This window comes from Micropterus salmoides, unplaced genomic scaffold (genome assembly GCF_014851395.1).
Source record: "Micropterus salmoides isolate LMB-PRFRI ecotype aquatic unplaced genomic scaffold, ASM1485139v1 Ms_hic_scaffold_6, whole genome shotgun sequence".
NCBI lineage: Eukaryota > Metazoa > Chordata > Actinopteri > Centrarchiformes > Centrarchidae > Micropterus > Micropterus salmoides.
The window spans coordinates 25,011,508-25,027,081 of record NW_024044348.1 but is presented as its reverse complement, the minus strand read 5'-3'; the positions used below and the strand labels follow the sequence as shown (position 1 = coordinate 25,027,081).

General features: G+C 39.1%; 2 protein-coding genes and 1 long non-coding RNA gene across 4 annotated transcripts; 1 reads left to right on the top strand and 2 right to left on the bottom strand.

Moving 5' to 3' along the window:
* Positions 1–1,048: 1,048 nt before the first annotated feature.
* efcab2 (EF-hand calcium binding domain 2) lies at positions 1,049–4,843 on the bottom strand. The gene is made up of 7 exons (XM_038701778.1): positions 4,765–4,843; positions 4,435–4,519; positions 3,340–3,412; positions 3,014–3,090; positions 2,059–2,101; positions 1,552–1,618; positions 1,049–1,380 (listed from the first exon to the last, which is right to left on the bottom strand). Exons 1-7 carry the CDS (start codon positions 4,787–4,789, stop codon positions 1,262–1,264), a joined length of 489 nt encoding a protein of 162 aa, XP_038557706.1. The 5' UTR covers positions 4,790–4,843; the 3' UTR covers positions 1,049–1,261.
* A 522-nt stretch (positions 4,844–5,365) lies between these two features.
* On the bottom strand, positions 5,366–11,670 carry cgref1 (cell growth regulator with EF-hand domain 1). 2 transcript variants are annotated; one of them, XM_038701775.1, is made up of 7 exons: positions 11,334–11,670; positions 10,763–10,862; positions 10,412–10,486; positions 8,315–8,388; positions 7,464–7,588; positions 7,191–7,292; positions 5,366–6,585 (listed from the first exon to the last, which is right to left on the bottom strand). In XM_038701775.1, exons 1-7 carry the CDS (start codon positions 11,653–11,655, stop codon positions 6,292–6,294), a joined length of 1,092 nt encoding a protein of 363 aa, XP_038557703.1. In that variant the 5' UTR covers positions 11,656–11,670; the 3' UTR covers positions 5,366–6,291. The 2 variants fall into 2 exon arrangements, with proteins under 2 accessions (XP_038557703.1, XP_038557704.1); XM_038701776.1 differs by having other exon boundaries at positions 11,416–11,528.
* LOC119890481 lies at positions 6,499–8,943 on the top strand. Its single transcript, XR_005442235.1, has 3 exons — positions 6,499–6,604; positions 8,569–8,718; positions 8,817–8,943. It is a non-coding gene; the product is annotated as an uncharacterized LOC119890481 (long non-coding RNA).
* Positions 11,671–15,574: the final 3,904 nt, after the last annotated feature.

The window sequence follows — 15,574 nt, the reverse complement described above, 5'->3', positions numbered from 1 at the left end:
GTCATTTATTGATCAGGTTCATGCCCATCATGCACTGAACTCTATAATTCTTCTACACATTTGTGATGAGGAATATGGGATCGTCGCATCATGGCTTCTTTGTCACAACATCATAATTTAGCGTGGTGAAGGTTGCTTCCTTTCTTCTCTCTTCTAAGATTGCACACATTTCATTTTTAGTTTCATGTAGTCACTTCATATGGGCATCGTTCCTCCTGGTCTTCATCGTGTTACTGATTCCCGCCTGTCCATTGGCTGCACATACAGTCTAACCTTTTGTTAAATGAATGACCAGATTACCTCCTACTTCTCCCAGATATATCAGCGAACAATGAATATTCTCAGTTGCAGCTTGGGGAGGGGCTGGATTTACACTTTTAAATTGCACAAAGACTTTATTTTATTACTGCTGCGAGTTGTCTGTACAGTATTTTCAGGAGTGCAGAGTATCCCCGTCCCTGACTACCTTAAGAAATAAGGTAGAAATAAGCACAGCTTCACTTTCACAATAGTACCCTGCATTTGTTTGATACATTTATGTATTCAACCAACAAACAGGAATTAGTAATAACGGGTTCATACATGTAACCTACAACCACTCTCACATGAGCTTAATCCCTCATATCTAGTACACAAGATTAAAAACAAACATTGTACAAGCCTATAAAATTCCACCTACTGTATAAATCCACCTCTGCAGAGCTTTTAAGGAGCCTGTGCTATTTTAAGAACTGGCACTACGCTTCAGCCTCTATTTTGAGGCCATGTTCTGGGGTTTGGTCAGGCAGCAAACTCCCTTTCTCAAATACAGCTTTTCTGTCTTAAATACACAAACACATTTCAGTACCTCCGGATTATCTCAAGATGTCGAAATGAAAGGAGTAGATCCCCGGACACAAGCAGTTTGAGTTACTTATTAATTCCATTCAAGTGTAAGATTACAACTAATGTGTTTTCCATTATCTGGCAAACCTGAGTAGATCACAGTTGCGTGTGGTGATCTTGATTTCTGACTTCATGTAGAAATTAGACTGCATCACTCGCTTTATACATTAACTGTACTTTCCAATTTAATGTGATTTTGGAAAACCTCTTAGATAATCATGGACATTTAAGTTAATACATTTTTAATAACGTATTAATTATACAGTATCAGAACTACAAGCCCATCCTAAAAACATGCAGACATGAACACATAACACACACAGAACAGTGTGTTTGTAATACTGTGTGTTATATGTTAAACAGTTACCGTGACTTTCTACATGTCAGGGTCAATGGTCAGCTGGTTGATTAAGTCTTTGTAATAGATAAGGTTCTTCTCATGATCAGCGAGTGCTGTCAGCATCTCATCCATCTCCTCCTGAGTAAAGAGCTCACCTGGTTTAAACACAAGCGACAAAAAACACACAGCAGCCATGGTTAAAATACAGTTTTACATTATAGGTTGTTTTCTAGAAGTAAGGGTTAGAGACACAAAAACATATATATGAGATAATGACCGTTTCACCACACACTTCTCACAGTAAAAACAGAAAGCATCTGCTTTACCTTCCTGTGTCATGTACTTTGTCAGCTCCTCAGGTTCCAGGTATCCTTTCTTCTCTTTGTCCAGAACCTGGAAAAACACTTATTGCCTTCATGCTTTAAACAACAAAAATTTAACCTCACTCCCCTCTTACAAAACCACACTCAAAATCCACCTATTTAAATCCACTTTTAACCTGTGATCATTAGCCCGCCCCTCTCCTTTTCATTATTGTAGTTGTTTTATACTGTTAATGCTTCTACAGTTTCTAGTTGTTTGTAGTTGTTTTTATACTGATGTTGCTCTTCCTGTTTCTGTTATTGTCTTGTAAAGTGCCTTTGAGTAAAGTGCTACACAAATAAAATGTATTATTATTATTATTATTTAGACACTATGCAGTCAAAGGTGCTGAAAAGGGATGTTGCAGGAATCTGTGGTTACCAGATAAAATTGAGAAAGTGTCAGCTAACCTGTTAAAAGCTCATAAACTACAGCACTGGAGAATATGAGGAAACAGCAGCTGGCCTCACCTCAAAGGCCTGAAGCAGAAGGTCCTCAGGTATGGGAGGGAACCTAAAATACACACACACACGGTTTTCACAAAAATGTAAATTACGGAGCATGCACTTTAGAACCTATTTAGCAGCTTTAACAACAAAAAAGCGCAAATTTGTGGCAATTATTATTTAACTCTTGTACGGTCTGGTGGACCCACAACATTATTGTGGTTTTAAAACAATAAAGCCATAAAAATATATGTAAAAATACTTGACAGATGTTGACTTCATTTCAGTTTCAAGCAGTTATGGTTAATATTTGCCATTTACCATTGCTAGATCAGATTTATCACTAAATATGCTATTAGTTTTTGTGATTTTTGAGATTCTCTGGTTAACTGTAATAACAAGCCACCAACGCAAAGCTATTTATTTGTTGTGTCCCTCCCCCACTTTGAGGTTAGAGTGAAATAACATTATACAGGTGGTTGTAAAACAGTGTGTCAAACATGTAGTTTGACACACTGTTGACACATGGTACAGAGTGCAGGGAAAGAAAAACTATTTCAGTATACAATTTTTCTAAGTGGGTTCCACAGACCCAAATACTACACAAGGGCTAAATAAGTCTGACATTTGGTGATGAAAAAAACATAATCTTAAGGTGTAATGATCAGACAACAGCCCACAGTGGTAGCCTTTGCAGACCTTTACAACACACATCTATTTTGTGAAACACTGCAGTAACTTCCTCATTAGATTTACCAAATAGAAATCAATCTGAAAACTCATACCAGTGAAAGGTCAGGCATTTGCTCCCACAGTACCATCTTGTAGAAAGACCCGCTACATAATAAATAATTAGGTTTAACATGAGCACCTCTTTGCATCATGACATCATCACCCTCAAAATTCAGCATTTTTATTTATTCAGGTTCAGTTATACAAACAAAACAACACAACTGGCAAGATAATAGAAGTGTCTTACTTGTGCTCCAGCAGCACTTTGGTCATGGCTGGGAGGAATCTTTCCAAATGGATATATCCTGTGTGGTCCTCTTCCACCTGGTTCAATAGGACAAATATGCTGTGTTTTGGTTCTTGAACAAGCTCTGTCTGACACCTGTCTCTGTACATTATATCTTTCAGGCATATAGGTAATTTGCAAAACAGCAAATTAACAATAAATGCAACATTTAAGATAATCAGATGGTATTTTAAATGAGGGTGACACTAGGAGGTGTAATAGATACTCAAACCAGTTCTTTTATTTATCCAAAATATGACCAAAATATAAGTAAACACTGTTCTGACCTCAGCTATAAAGTCATGTAGGTCTGCCTGAGAGGGGAAGCAACCCAAGGAAAAGATGATGGTGCCAATCTCCCTGTAAAACAAACATCATGTTGTTGAGGAATTTTAGTGGTACTATGACACAGGTTTTCCCCAGGATATTATGGTCAATTGCTGAGCTAAAGTAAGCCAAAGGTGACAGTCAGTGACTCTCAGACAAGTAAGTCAGACTCTGTCTCTCCTCTCTGCCTGCATGTTCAACTGACTGATGCAGCTGCCTTGATAAGGATGCACTGCTATCCATTTGAGGCTGGTTCCACACACTCATTTTAAAACCAGAGGAGATCGATTATTCCAAGCAGTGGGACATAGTCTGAGGAATGCATTGCCTCCCTTTCTACGTTGTGTGAATTCTGTTCAAGCAACTGAAGACTGCTATTGAAGCAGAAATTTAGTTAGACGAGGGGTTTTGTATGGTTGTTTGTTCTATGTTTTCCACTTGTATTTAAATTTTCTTATGCATTGTATTTTACTTTTTTGTATTGGATCGCATTTTATTGTGAAGCACTTTGTGATTTTTATCTGTGAAAGGTGCTATACAAATAAACTTATTTACTTCTTCATCACACCTGAACCTGGCTCACTTTATTTCCATAACACACGTTTTACCCATACCACACTGTATACCACTATACCACAACTGCATGTAAACTGTGTATGATGGTGCTAATCTGTTCACCTGGCTCACTGAGTCAAACTTGTGTCAAACCACCACATTTCTCCTCACTATCACTGCCAATATGACATCACCTCATTTAAGTGGCAAGTGAAAAGTGTTTATTTTAAAATAAATATGAAAACAATAGGGCATTTTCCTTATAAACTACACCTATGACTCTCTCAACACAAACTGACCTTGATGTTGAGTATATTCATTAAACAACTATATTTGATTAGATTTGATTTGTGATGTAGGTAAGTTAAGTATGGAAGTTTATTCATATTTTGAACATATATAAGTTATGAGTTGTGACCTAAAGGGTTCAGATTAATCTGTTTTCACATTACATCTGGTTTATGAACCCGGGAGAGCAAGTCTGTGCATTTGGAGCTCACCGAACATCAACCGTGTTGTTAGACTCGTAGTCAAAAGCTTCAAAAGCTGCTTTGATCTTCTTGTGGACATCTGACACAGCTGACTCTGTCAGACAGTAGAGAAGAGAGGGACACCAGGAGCAGAGCCAAGAGCTAACGTTAGCTTAGCTAGTAACTGAACTCCAATGTCAAAACTTTCAAGCAAATAACTGTCGGCTACGGGACCATCATTTTGAAGGCATCATTATTATGGCGCCACGGGGCGTTTAGATACACAAAAACCTGTCCCTTTAATTGATGACTGAACATGAGAGTTTAATTAAGATAAGTCAAAGTCGGTAAGTGACGAACCTGCAGTTTGCTTGATCTCCGCCATGTTTGCCCTGTTGCCTAGCGACTGACTGGTTTCGTAAAGGAGCAGTTATGTAGCTAAATGAAAATAGTCAGAGCTATCTAATAAAACAAAGTACATTTTAATACTGTATTGTAGAACTATGGCACGCCGTTTTAACATTCCTTAAAACTTACTTGTCGCTATTAAAAGCTACTAATACTTATTTATTAGTCACTAAGTTAGTAACTATTCCATCAGTTACTAGCAACTCTTCCCCTCTTACAATTGATTAGATACTAGTAGCCTAACTATTTTTAGTTACTAGTAACTAATTGCATTGCATTTTTGCCATTGAAATCTATGGGGAATTGCAGTGCAGATATCACCATAGCATAGATTTCAGTGGGAAAAAAAATCTTCAATTAGTTACTAGTAACTAAAAAAGTTACTAGTGGCTAATAAATCAGTACTAGTGGCTTATAAATAGCGACCAGTAGGCCTACGTTTTAAGGAATAAATGTTAAAACCAAAAAAATCTTTATTGTGCCAATACCCAGAATTAATTAATGCAAACCATTGTTGTGTTTCTCCAACAAATCTTAGAAACAGGAGACAGAATGAAAGAAATCACTGCTTTATTTACTCCAGCTGTATAAATTCATTAAGGGTTAAAATATATATTTTTTAACAATTATTAAACCCTTTAATATTGTAAACACATTTCAAGCAGATTAAAGCATAATTTAACATTACATTAGATCTTATTTTAAATGGGGCCTTCCTTACCTCAATTATGAGCATGAAAGTCTTTAAGCCCATAGCCTAAAAGACCGGTGGCAAAAGGCTGTAACTGTCATTAAGAGCATAGTACTGTTCTGTAATTTCATGGTTCCCAACTCATTGAGTCACACTAGTGTACCATTGTGCCCTGTCACACTGGCTAAACTGAACTGTCTGTAAATGAGACTAGTTTAACCAAATAACAGTCCAGATGCACTCCTGGTGCATCAGTAATAGGTGCAAAACCAAAGAGTGGGTCAGACACAATAAGGCAAATCAGTGTCATCAACTACATAGAAAAACTCAAACACATTAAAAATATGCTAAATTTTTCAAGTATTACAGAAAATGGTAAATAAATACATTTCAAGCAAATAAAATATTAAAAATCAAGCACATTTGTTCAAATTATTTTAAATGAGATGATCAACTGTTTCACTTGCTGGGAGAAAATAAAAATACTCAAAAGTACTAATCTCTATTAATAATGGCTTCTGTTTTACTAATATGGATAAAAGTGCATTTTGAATTCAGGACTTTTTGACCTTTTACAGCTCTAAAAATCTTTGCATTCATAGTTAAAACCAATAGGTACTTGGTAATTGTTGTAGAAAAAGTTGTCTAATAAAGTGACAGGAATACTGATTCATCTTTTTATTTGTCAATAATTTATCAATGTCTAACTGTCAACTGAAACGGATGGTAGAATCTCAATCTCTTCTAGTGGCTTGACTCGAGAACTGAACCAGTATATGCAGATGCATTCATATCTCTGGTTGCCCCACATGAACAGGGGCATTGTGGTGCTGCCCCTGTTCTGCTGCTGGGGCTTCTGGGATTTGTTGTCCATGCTGTTCGTCTACTGGCTTAATGAGTTCTTCATCTGCTGCCTTTACTTCATGTTGAGGTTGCTCTTCATCTTGAGGCTGCAACTCCTCCGGAGCCTCCTCTCTCTGCTCTGCTGCTCCTGCCTGCTCCTCATCAGTACTGGGGTTTGACAGCTTCTTCTCCACTGCCACCTCCTGCTCCTGGTGAGGTGCGTTGTTGTTGCTGGAGTCCTGAGGTGGAAAATATAAGGTAATGTTACTGCACTCAACCATAAATGAGAATAAAATTAGGTACAGCTCAGTAAACCAATATGAAACGCATTCTTAAAATATACTTAAAATATAAACCTCAGTCTACATGTTAAATGTTGATAAAACATCAAAACTAATCATGTATTCTATTAAAATGTAATGAAAATAAATATTATAACGTACTTTTTTTTGTATCTAATGACAAAAACAAAATACAGACTTTGACAAAACATTTGCAAGCTCAAGGTACACTTACCAGCTTTTTGTTTTTATTCAAATATTTAATAAAACATTTGAAAAAGCTAGTAAGTGAACCTTTTTGAGTTGCAGGGTTGGGATTACTTTCATGTTTAATATTTTTTCACATTTTTATATCACAATGTTTTAACGTTTATTTTCTGAAGATGTTGTATGTTTGGTGGTTACAACATCAGTAAGCAGCAGTACAGCACCAGTAAGCACACAAAAGAATCACAACAGTAATAAACTTTTTCATAAATATACACTGCCTGACCATACTACATTATAATTACATAAAGTTGAGTGTTTCTGTAAATGGACAAGAGTTTGTAAATATGCAGTACCTGTGTGTGAGGTAATGAAGGAGACAGCAACTCAGATGGGGCCAACAGGCCGTCCTGGTTTAAATCCTGAGTCTGGAGTAAGAAATCTACCATAGACACCACCTGAACTCAGAAAACACCATATGCACACACACACACATATCAGATAAACATGTAAAAAAGTATGAAAGTGTTGGAGATGTACACACAAATACAATGTCAGTTCAAACACAAACACACACACACACACACACACACACACACACACACACACACACAGCCACTCCTCCTCACCAGCTCACTGGCCTGTGCTCCAGGTGTATGATGGGAGTTATAGTCTGAAACTAGCTTCATCATCTCCAAGCCATCCAGGAGTCCACTGCGATCGTAGTCAAAAAGACGAAACAGGAAGAACACCTCTGATACAAAGCAGGAGAAGACTGACATGTTTAATAACACATTCAATACACTGCTGCAGTATAAGTGCAGAGGATGTACAGCATGACCCCTCCCCCCTACTGTAAACACAGAAACACAACTGCAGTGATGTTTACAACTGATGGTTTGGGACACAGATGTCTACCAGAATAATTGCTTCTTTGGTCATCAGATATCCATCCATTGTCCATGACGACATTGAGTGAAAGGCGGGGTACACCCTGGACAGGTTGCCAGTCCAGGACACACAGAAACGAACAACCACTCACACTTACATTCACACCTAAGAGCATTTTAGAGTCACCAATTAACCAAGCCTAAATGTCTGGGGATGGTGGGAGGAAGCCGGCAGAAACGGAAGACAGAAACTGGCTCTTATAGGTTTGATGACATTATGGCCGTGTCATAGGATTCTCCTGTGTTCCCGTGGGGCTCGTCCAGTAGGAAACCTTCTGGCTGTGAGGCGCCAGTGCTAACCTCATCAGATGTCAAGAATGTTTATATTTTGCACAGCTTTAAAAAGATTTACCATGCCAAAGTCATAGAAAATTACTTTTTAGAACATTAGACATTGTTTAGCAATGCAGGATTTTAATAAACAGCCGTCTGTGTATTCAGAGTATGTACTGTATATTCAATAGTGATGATCAATGTGTCCATGTGTCCGAACGTATGTAAGTGTTACATCAGTAGGCGGAGATGTCTACCTTGCTCCCAGGTGCTGATTTCTGGTGCTCCTTGGTCCTCCTTCAGACTGGATTGAATGTAGCTTTGCAGCAACCTGTGGCATACGCAGCACAGAGTACATTTCAAACAATCATTTAATGTCAAAACTCCACAAACAGGGAAGTCACAGCCTGTGTGCTTTTTTTAATTTTAATTTCTTTTTTTGGGTGAGTGAGGGATGCTTGGTGAGTTTTTTTTTCTGTCTGCCTGTTTCTCGCTCGCTCTTTTCTCCCAGTCCCTGAGTTGTGGGACTGCCTCCCCGTGGCTTGGCGCTCTCTTTACAGCTGCTGGCAATTGCTGATTGACACCTGACTCCTGTGGCTCATCAGCGGCTTCTTAAGTCCTGGCTTAATCTGGCCTCCACTGGATTGTTAAGTCATGATCAGTAGGTGACGTTAATGTCTAGCCAGTTTTTGTACTTGAACCAGTCTGAAACCTGTTTTGGTCTGTTGTCTGCTGATGACCCTGCTTCTCTGTGTTTAGAGTTGAAGTTCCTGGTTTACCGGTTCTGCCTTCTGCTCTGCCTAACTTACAGAAGCTGCGAGGGAAACAAACATTCTCCAACCAGCTTCTCCAGCTACATCTGCCTTGCCTGCCTTTGCCACACCTGCCCTCCACCTGAGGAATTTCCCCTTTTTGCCAAAATCTTACCTTGCTTTGTTCTTGTTGTTCAATAAACTGTTTAAACCTTTCTGAACTGTCTGCTTGTCTGCGTCTGGGTTCTAGTCAAAACTCCTGACATTTAGAGCCAAAAATTGACAGAGAGGGGTCAGATTTATTCAACCCTGAGGGTAGTGACTAGCCACTGTGTCCGGATATAAATCAGACTGGTTGCAAAAGCTCTAAGAGGCAAAAGAAAGAAAAAAACAAAGTTAGAATCAAAATATCTAGATTTGTAAAATTGCGTAATTGTTTTGGACAGGAGACGAACTGTGAGCCGCTCTGCTCTTAAATGTGTATGAAGTAGCAGTGCTGTTTCAGTCCACAACATCCTGCTCAGGAGGAAACTCATTTTGATCAAAGTTTTTATCAGGAGCTTATAGAGGGTCTCAGTCTCGTCCTTCACAGTCTGTCCCACTTGATCTTGAGATGCATGTCATGGTAGAATTTGCCATAAATTTGAAATTTTTTTGTCCAATGCACAGGCAATAGATAAAGTAGTGCTCACATCCATGGCAACATGTTTGAAATACTTTAACACTCATCTTATAATAGAACATTTTGTTCCCGAAGAAGCCCTTTTTTCCATCAAGACTTCACAAAGGCCTCCTGTGCATCCTGAGCAATAGTTTCTCAGGCGAGGTGCAGATCCTGTTCACAAACGTGTCTGTCTGGTCATATGCTCAATAGACTTAAAGTACCACTGTGATAGAGTAGTGTTCACATCCATTAGTCCTATCAGCCAATGGAATGAAGCTGCAGCCACATTGTCACCAACAACATACAAATCCACAAAGTGGTTGTGTCTCTCATTTTGTTCCCTGAATAAATTAATCATGTAACTCACAGTGGGCCAGTTCATATTGCTGTACAGTAGCAGAGATAGCAAGGTAAGCCATTTTATTTGTGTGCGGGTAAATCTATATTTTCTCTGTCTCCATAAAGGAATCTCATAATTGCAATATAAAGCAGTGTTATTGCTCCTCTAATCTCTCTCTTCTATCAGTACATGGTACAGGCCACATCATTAGCACAACACAGCAGCCAAAGTCCACAGTGACCAGACAGCTGCAGCTCAGTACACTGAATCAGACAGCAGGTTGAATAAATTTGGATGTAGTTTGCATGTTGTGCCTCTGATTTCACTGCTAACTACTAAGACATACAGTAGTCTCACAAAACAACGCATGACGGTAAATATCTATATTCTTTGTAATTTATGTTTTTTATCATCATCTGAGGAAAATATTTTAATCTGCATTTTGAGCATTTAGTCATACTGTAGGAACAAAGATCGAAAAGGCTTTCTACTTACATACTGTATCAATCCTTCTCCTTTCAAGAAAGCAATTAAGCAAAGTTGTGGCTCAGAATGAGCTGGATGTATAACACCAGCACATTGTTTATGTGTCACTTACTTGCGATTCTCCTCTCCAGAGCCAAAGGGATTGGCTAGCGTTAGTGAAGGGGGATGGGTATCTAGTGATTCCTCCCTGAGAGACAAACAATTAATGATCTGAACTGTACCATCCTTACATGAGGCATACTTAATTTGCCATGTTTGGCAAAAGGTCTGCTTCAAATATCCTGATATTGCAGCCCTTGCTGATATGCTCATTGTGCAAAATCATTTTTTTTTATAAAAATGTATCTATTATGACAAAATAACAGTATATTTACTCGAAATACTAAAAATGTTTATGCCTAGGTATATATATAAAAGAAAAAGAAAGTGAGAGTGAAGCTTGAGAGTAGGTAGGTGGGGTTACCTTTGCGTCCCAGGTACACCTGGTGCAGCCAGGCACAAGTGTATGAGCAGGAACAGGACACATTGGACCGAGCTGCCCAGGTGAGACTCCATGAACATCCCTGCAAGCACACGATGTTGTAAATTCACACCACATCTGTACAAAATTAATTCTTAGGATGCAGTCATGAATTTATCCGCCCCAATTGAGATTTACTGTAGATGTCCCCATTCTCCTGCATATAATTACAAATTCGGTGTCGTGCTGCAGCTCATATGGAGCAGCAGCGATGCTAACACACAGCCACACCTGACCCACGGCTGACACCAACCACTCACTGCAGCGTGAGGACAGCCCGCATACACGTTGTAAACACTGACTATTTCTGATAAACTCACATCGTCTTCCTGCTTTGACATCACATGCCTGCTTTAAAACAAATACAAGTTAAAGGATGGCTAGTAGTAGCATAAAAAGACTAGCCCCCGGTTAAATATGTATGAACTGAAGTAACGCGCACAGTGAACGCATCATTGAGGTCTACAGCTGGATCAATACTCAACATCTGTACTCGGAGTGGTAACGAGCCTACCTGTCTGCATAGTTGATGTGTGTACCGTAAAAAACGCTAATTCGAGCAGCTTTCCGTTTACAGGTTCATATCTCCAGCACACCTCTGCCCCGCACCGCCTCCCGGTCTGCACTGCGCAACAGCGGCCGCACGCGCGCTCCCAGGCTGCCACGGAGATCGGAGTGTTTTGGTCAATGACAGGGTACACGTGGAAGATCGGAGCCGCCGTAGAGCCAGTGAGTTTGCGCGAAGAGCTTCTCTTTATGCTCCGGTCTCCGGGGTTTCCGCCACGCCACGTCCTCACCGACAGCCAGATACCGGTAGTGCGGGACAACAACCACATAGCTTTCAGCCTTTCCGGTCTTTAATAGGAGACATCAAGCTCAGGAGATGGTGATGACATGGTCAGGAGGAGATATACAGTATAAAGTCTAACATTCATCACACACACCTCTGGGTACTGGTCCCATACCACCAGCCTGCGAACACCATTTCATTGCTCCTATGTATATGTCTGTGCGTTAGCCTAGATGTGTTTAGTTCTGTAACTGGCCTACAGTTTAGGCTACTCATTGCATTCTGGTTTTTGATGAACCCCTTAAAGTTATTCAGAAAGACCGAAGTTAAATCAGTAATGCCACCAATAAAGCTAAACCCAGCAGGTCATCAAAAGAATATACACCGGAAATAAAAACATAGACGACTGTGTTCACACCACCAGGAAGAAGGGACATGATACAATTTATGTGGTCGATGGAATAGCATAAAATAGGCTACCTTTTTAATTGTTACGAATGCTTAATAAAGTCCTATTAAGCATTCGTAACAATTAAAAAGTAATTTTTCTTTAAAATGAAATGTAGGCTTATAGTGCGGTATGAGGAGGTGTATGCACTACTGGTATTTGACCACAAGATGTCCTAGTAACTCTTTATTTGAATTTATTCAAAGACATCCCATAGGAGTTATCACATCGGCAGAATATTATACTTCAGAAGATTAGGTTACTGATGTTATAATTATATCATAATTGTATCTACAAACATGTTATGGTCATAATTTTTTTATTATTATATTATTTATTTATATAAATCAGTAGTATAAATCAGGAGTATTTCATTAACAACAACATTAATGATTATTTTTACAAAGTCATCATATTGTTCAGAGTGACACACAGGTCAAGGTAAGTATGTGCAGTGTAATTATCATGTAAATCTTCCACTGGCTCTGCAAGGTGTGTAGTCTGGTGGCTGAGAATCACAGCACTGATGAATGTTCATTTGACATGACACATTTTAGATATTTGTTTTTCTTGAACACACCCATGGTGAAATCTCTAAACACTGAAACAACAGAAAATTCAGTTTCCTATCAAAGATTATAGGAAGGGAATGAAAAAACACAATGTGGCAGATAGGCGTTTTGACAGACACATATCTGTGTTCATCTTCTTCAAACTGAACTGCTTCTTAAATACACAGATTTGCTTCTTTAAAATAAATATATCTCACGAAAGTTTCATCTAGGGATTCTATATAATGATAAAAATGGCAGGACAATATTTTGACTATGTTTTTTATTAAGACAGATGAAGTGAAACAAAGGAGCATCTCACAAAGTTCAGCAGAGTTCATTGAGGCATCTACAGACATTGCTGTGCTTTTCTGAATCTGTGAGGTTCTTATCATTTCAGATTTAATGCACGTTGGATGGAAGACATTACCAAATAGTTGCATTCATTTTGGAACATGAGATGGATAAATCGTTATATAACCTTGTGGCCACATTTTCTGGTTCAGAAGTGCATACAGTTCAAAGTAAAAACTCAAACACAAGACAATAGTTTCTACGTTCATTTCTTGCTTCTCTGGACTTCAGGGATAACTGGGGAGCTAAAAATTCAACATCCCAAAAAAACACACTTGGTTTTACTGCAGTAGAGAATGATTGCACGCCTCAAAATAAAACTCATGAGCAGCAACAGCAACATTTGAAAGAATCCTGTTAATATGTTGACCATTTATTTCATCAAAGTGTACAGCTTTATACATAGTGTAGTGAGATTACATATAAAAATATTCGTGGAACATTTTTCTATTTAAGGAATGGTATAAAGTATAAAATGGATGGAAATAAAGAAAAACTTGATCTGGCATGCTGCACAACCCTATGACCTACAGACTGGGTTTTTAACATGCAGTTCATGTCAGTGGGCTAGGAGGCACTGTTTAGAGGCATAGCCTAAATTAGTCAGACAGGCTACTTCTATCACTGTAAAATGGTTGGATTTTGAGCTAAACTGCAGTAGAATACCCCTGACTCTTATTCGCTAATTCATTCCCCCCATCCTCTTCTCATCACCTCACTCTCCTCGGTTGTCTCTTGTCTCACACACACACACACACACACACACACACACACACACACACACACATATTTCTCCGCCAGGACTAAAGTTTGAAGCCTCAATGCAGAGCTTCATTGGATTGTATGGGTGAAAGCAGTGGCGAGAGGGAGGGTATAGAAACGGCACAGGGTAAATAAAAAAACAAGTCTGAGAGACGGAAACAAGGGAGGTGCACAGGGTGAAAGGTGAACAGAGATTGAGGCAAGTCAAAGGAAGAAATAGTTTGGAACAAGAACCGATGCTTTCACAACACAATGCAGTCTGTGTGGGTGTGTGTATACAGATGTGTTTTAGTGAACCAGATAATTTGACTGTTACCCATGGACAGAGCAGGACTAATGTTTGCACCCTCTCTCTCTCTCTCTGTCACACACACAAACACTGTTTTCCACATCCACACTGTCCAGTCTACATAAGTTGAGGGCGACAGGAGGTCAGCACAAACCTCCTTTCTCTAGTTCTTTACTGATCTCATCATATTGGGATATTTGTTGATCCCGAAGGAGAAATCCATCTTTTTGTGCTGTGTCGTTGAAGGACAAGTATCTGAAATAACTAACCTGCTCCTGTGTCACCTCTCTACACCTCAGCGAGTTTAGTGCCCAGATGAAGTCCGTCTGAAACACTGTCCAAATTATTTTGTTGCATTTGATTCCAGTGTTTCAGATACTGTTCAACATTGGTTACAAGAACTTTGGTGCATGTAGGAGAGCAAGACCACACAATTAAACCAACTTATACAGGGAGAATAGAAATGTTTAGCATTGTTAATTGTCAGTAATTAAAGGATAAATGTTGTACCAACAAACCAAGTTACTCTTTGCTTCAACAAAAGTGAATGTGTTCTGAAAGCTTAGTATTTTTGATTCATTCAAAAAACTGTAATTTTAGATTAAACTTTACTGCATCTATAAGGGCTGAAGTAAGAAATCCTGCCGAATGTATTGCAATTGTAAGTTGCCATCGCAATAGCTTCCCATGTTACAGTATTTTCCAAGTCAGACTTTCTCATTCAGTATTATTTTAAAAAAGATATGTATATTTTCTCATTCAGAAGTAATAGCACTGACCGGCAGTGTGATCACAGCACTGACAGACTCAGTGCATGTAGAGAGTTGCACGTACGCATGTATAAAGGTTAGGACGGGAAGTGTTTTGTTTTCCTAATGGAAACTCTGAGACCCAGACCTGCGGGTGGGAAAGACCAATCACACCTTTCTTAACACACATGAACTAGTCACAATCATATAATGACACAAATACATTCAAACATCGCCGATGTGTGATTCACAGAGTGGCTTAGCACTGTAGTGGCCCATTTCACAGCTGGCTAGTACACAAGCATCCTACTGACACTCATTTACAGGAAGGGAGATTATTTGGAGTAATTGTTAACATGAGTTTCTGCCTGGTGTGTGTGTGTGTGTGTGTGTGTGTGTGTGTGTAATGGCAATGCATTTAGAAAACACTTTTCATTTCCTTCTCACGCACAGCAGGCGAACGAATAGAGACACGGAGACATGATGCAGAAAATTGGACCATCAGGCAGCGATGTTGTTCTTACAGATCACACCACACAGAATGTGCTGTTATTGTTAACACGAGTCTCTTGCTGCCGTGACTGTGTGTGTGCTTTAGTTGAATAGAAACACCAGAGGAACAAGCATAATCTGGCTGACAGTGCCGTGGGATGATGCGGCTTCCAGTCACAGATGCTGGTCCATGTTTACTTTTACTTGGCCCTGGAGCATTCAGTACTTATGATCTAAAACAGCTGATGCACAGGATTTTTTGAAAGGGCCAGTTTGTAGGATTTAGTGGCATCTAGAGGTGAAGTTTCAGATTGCAAAAC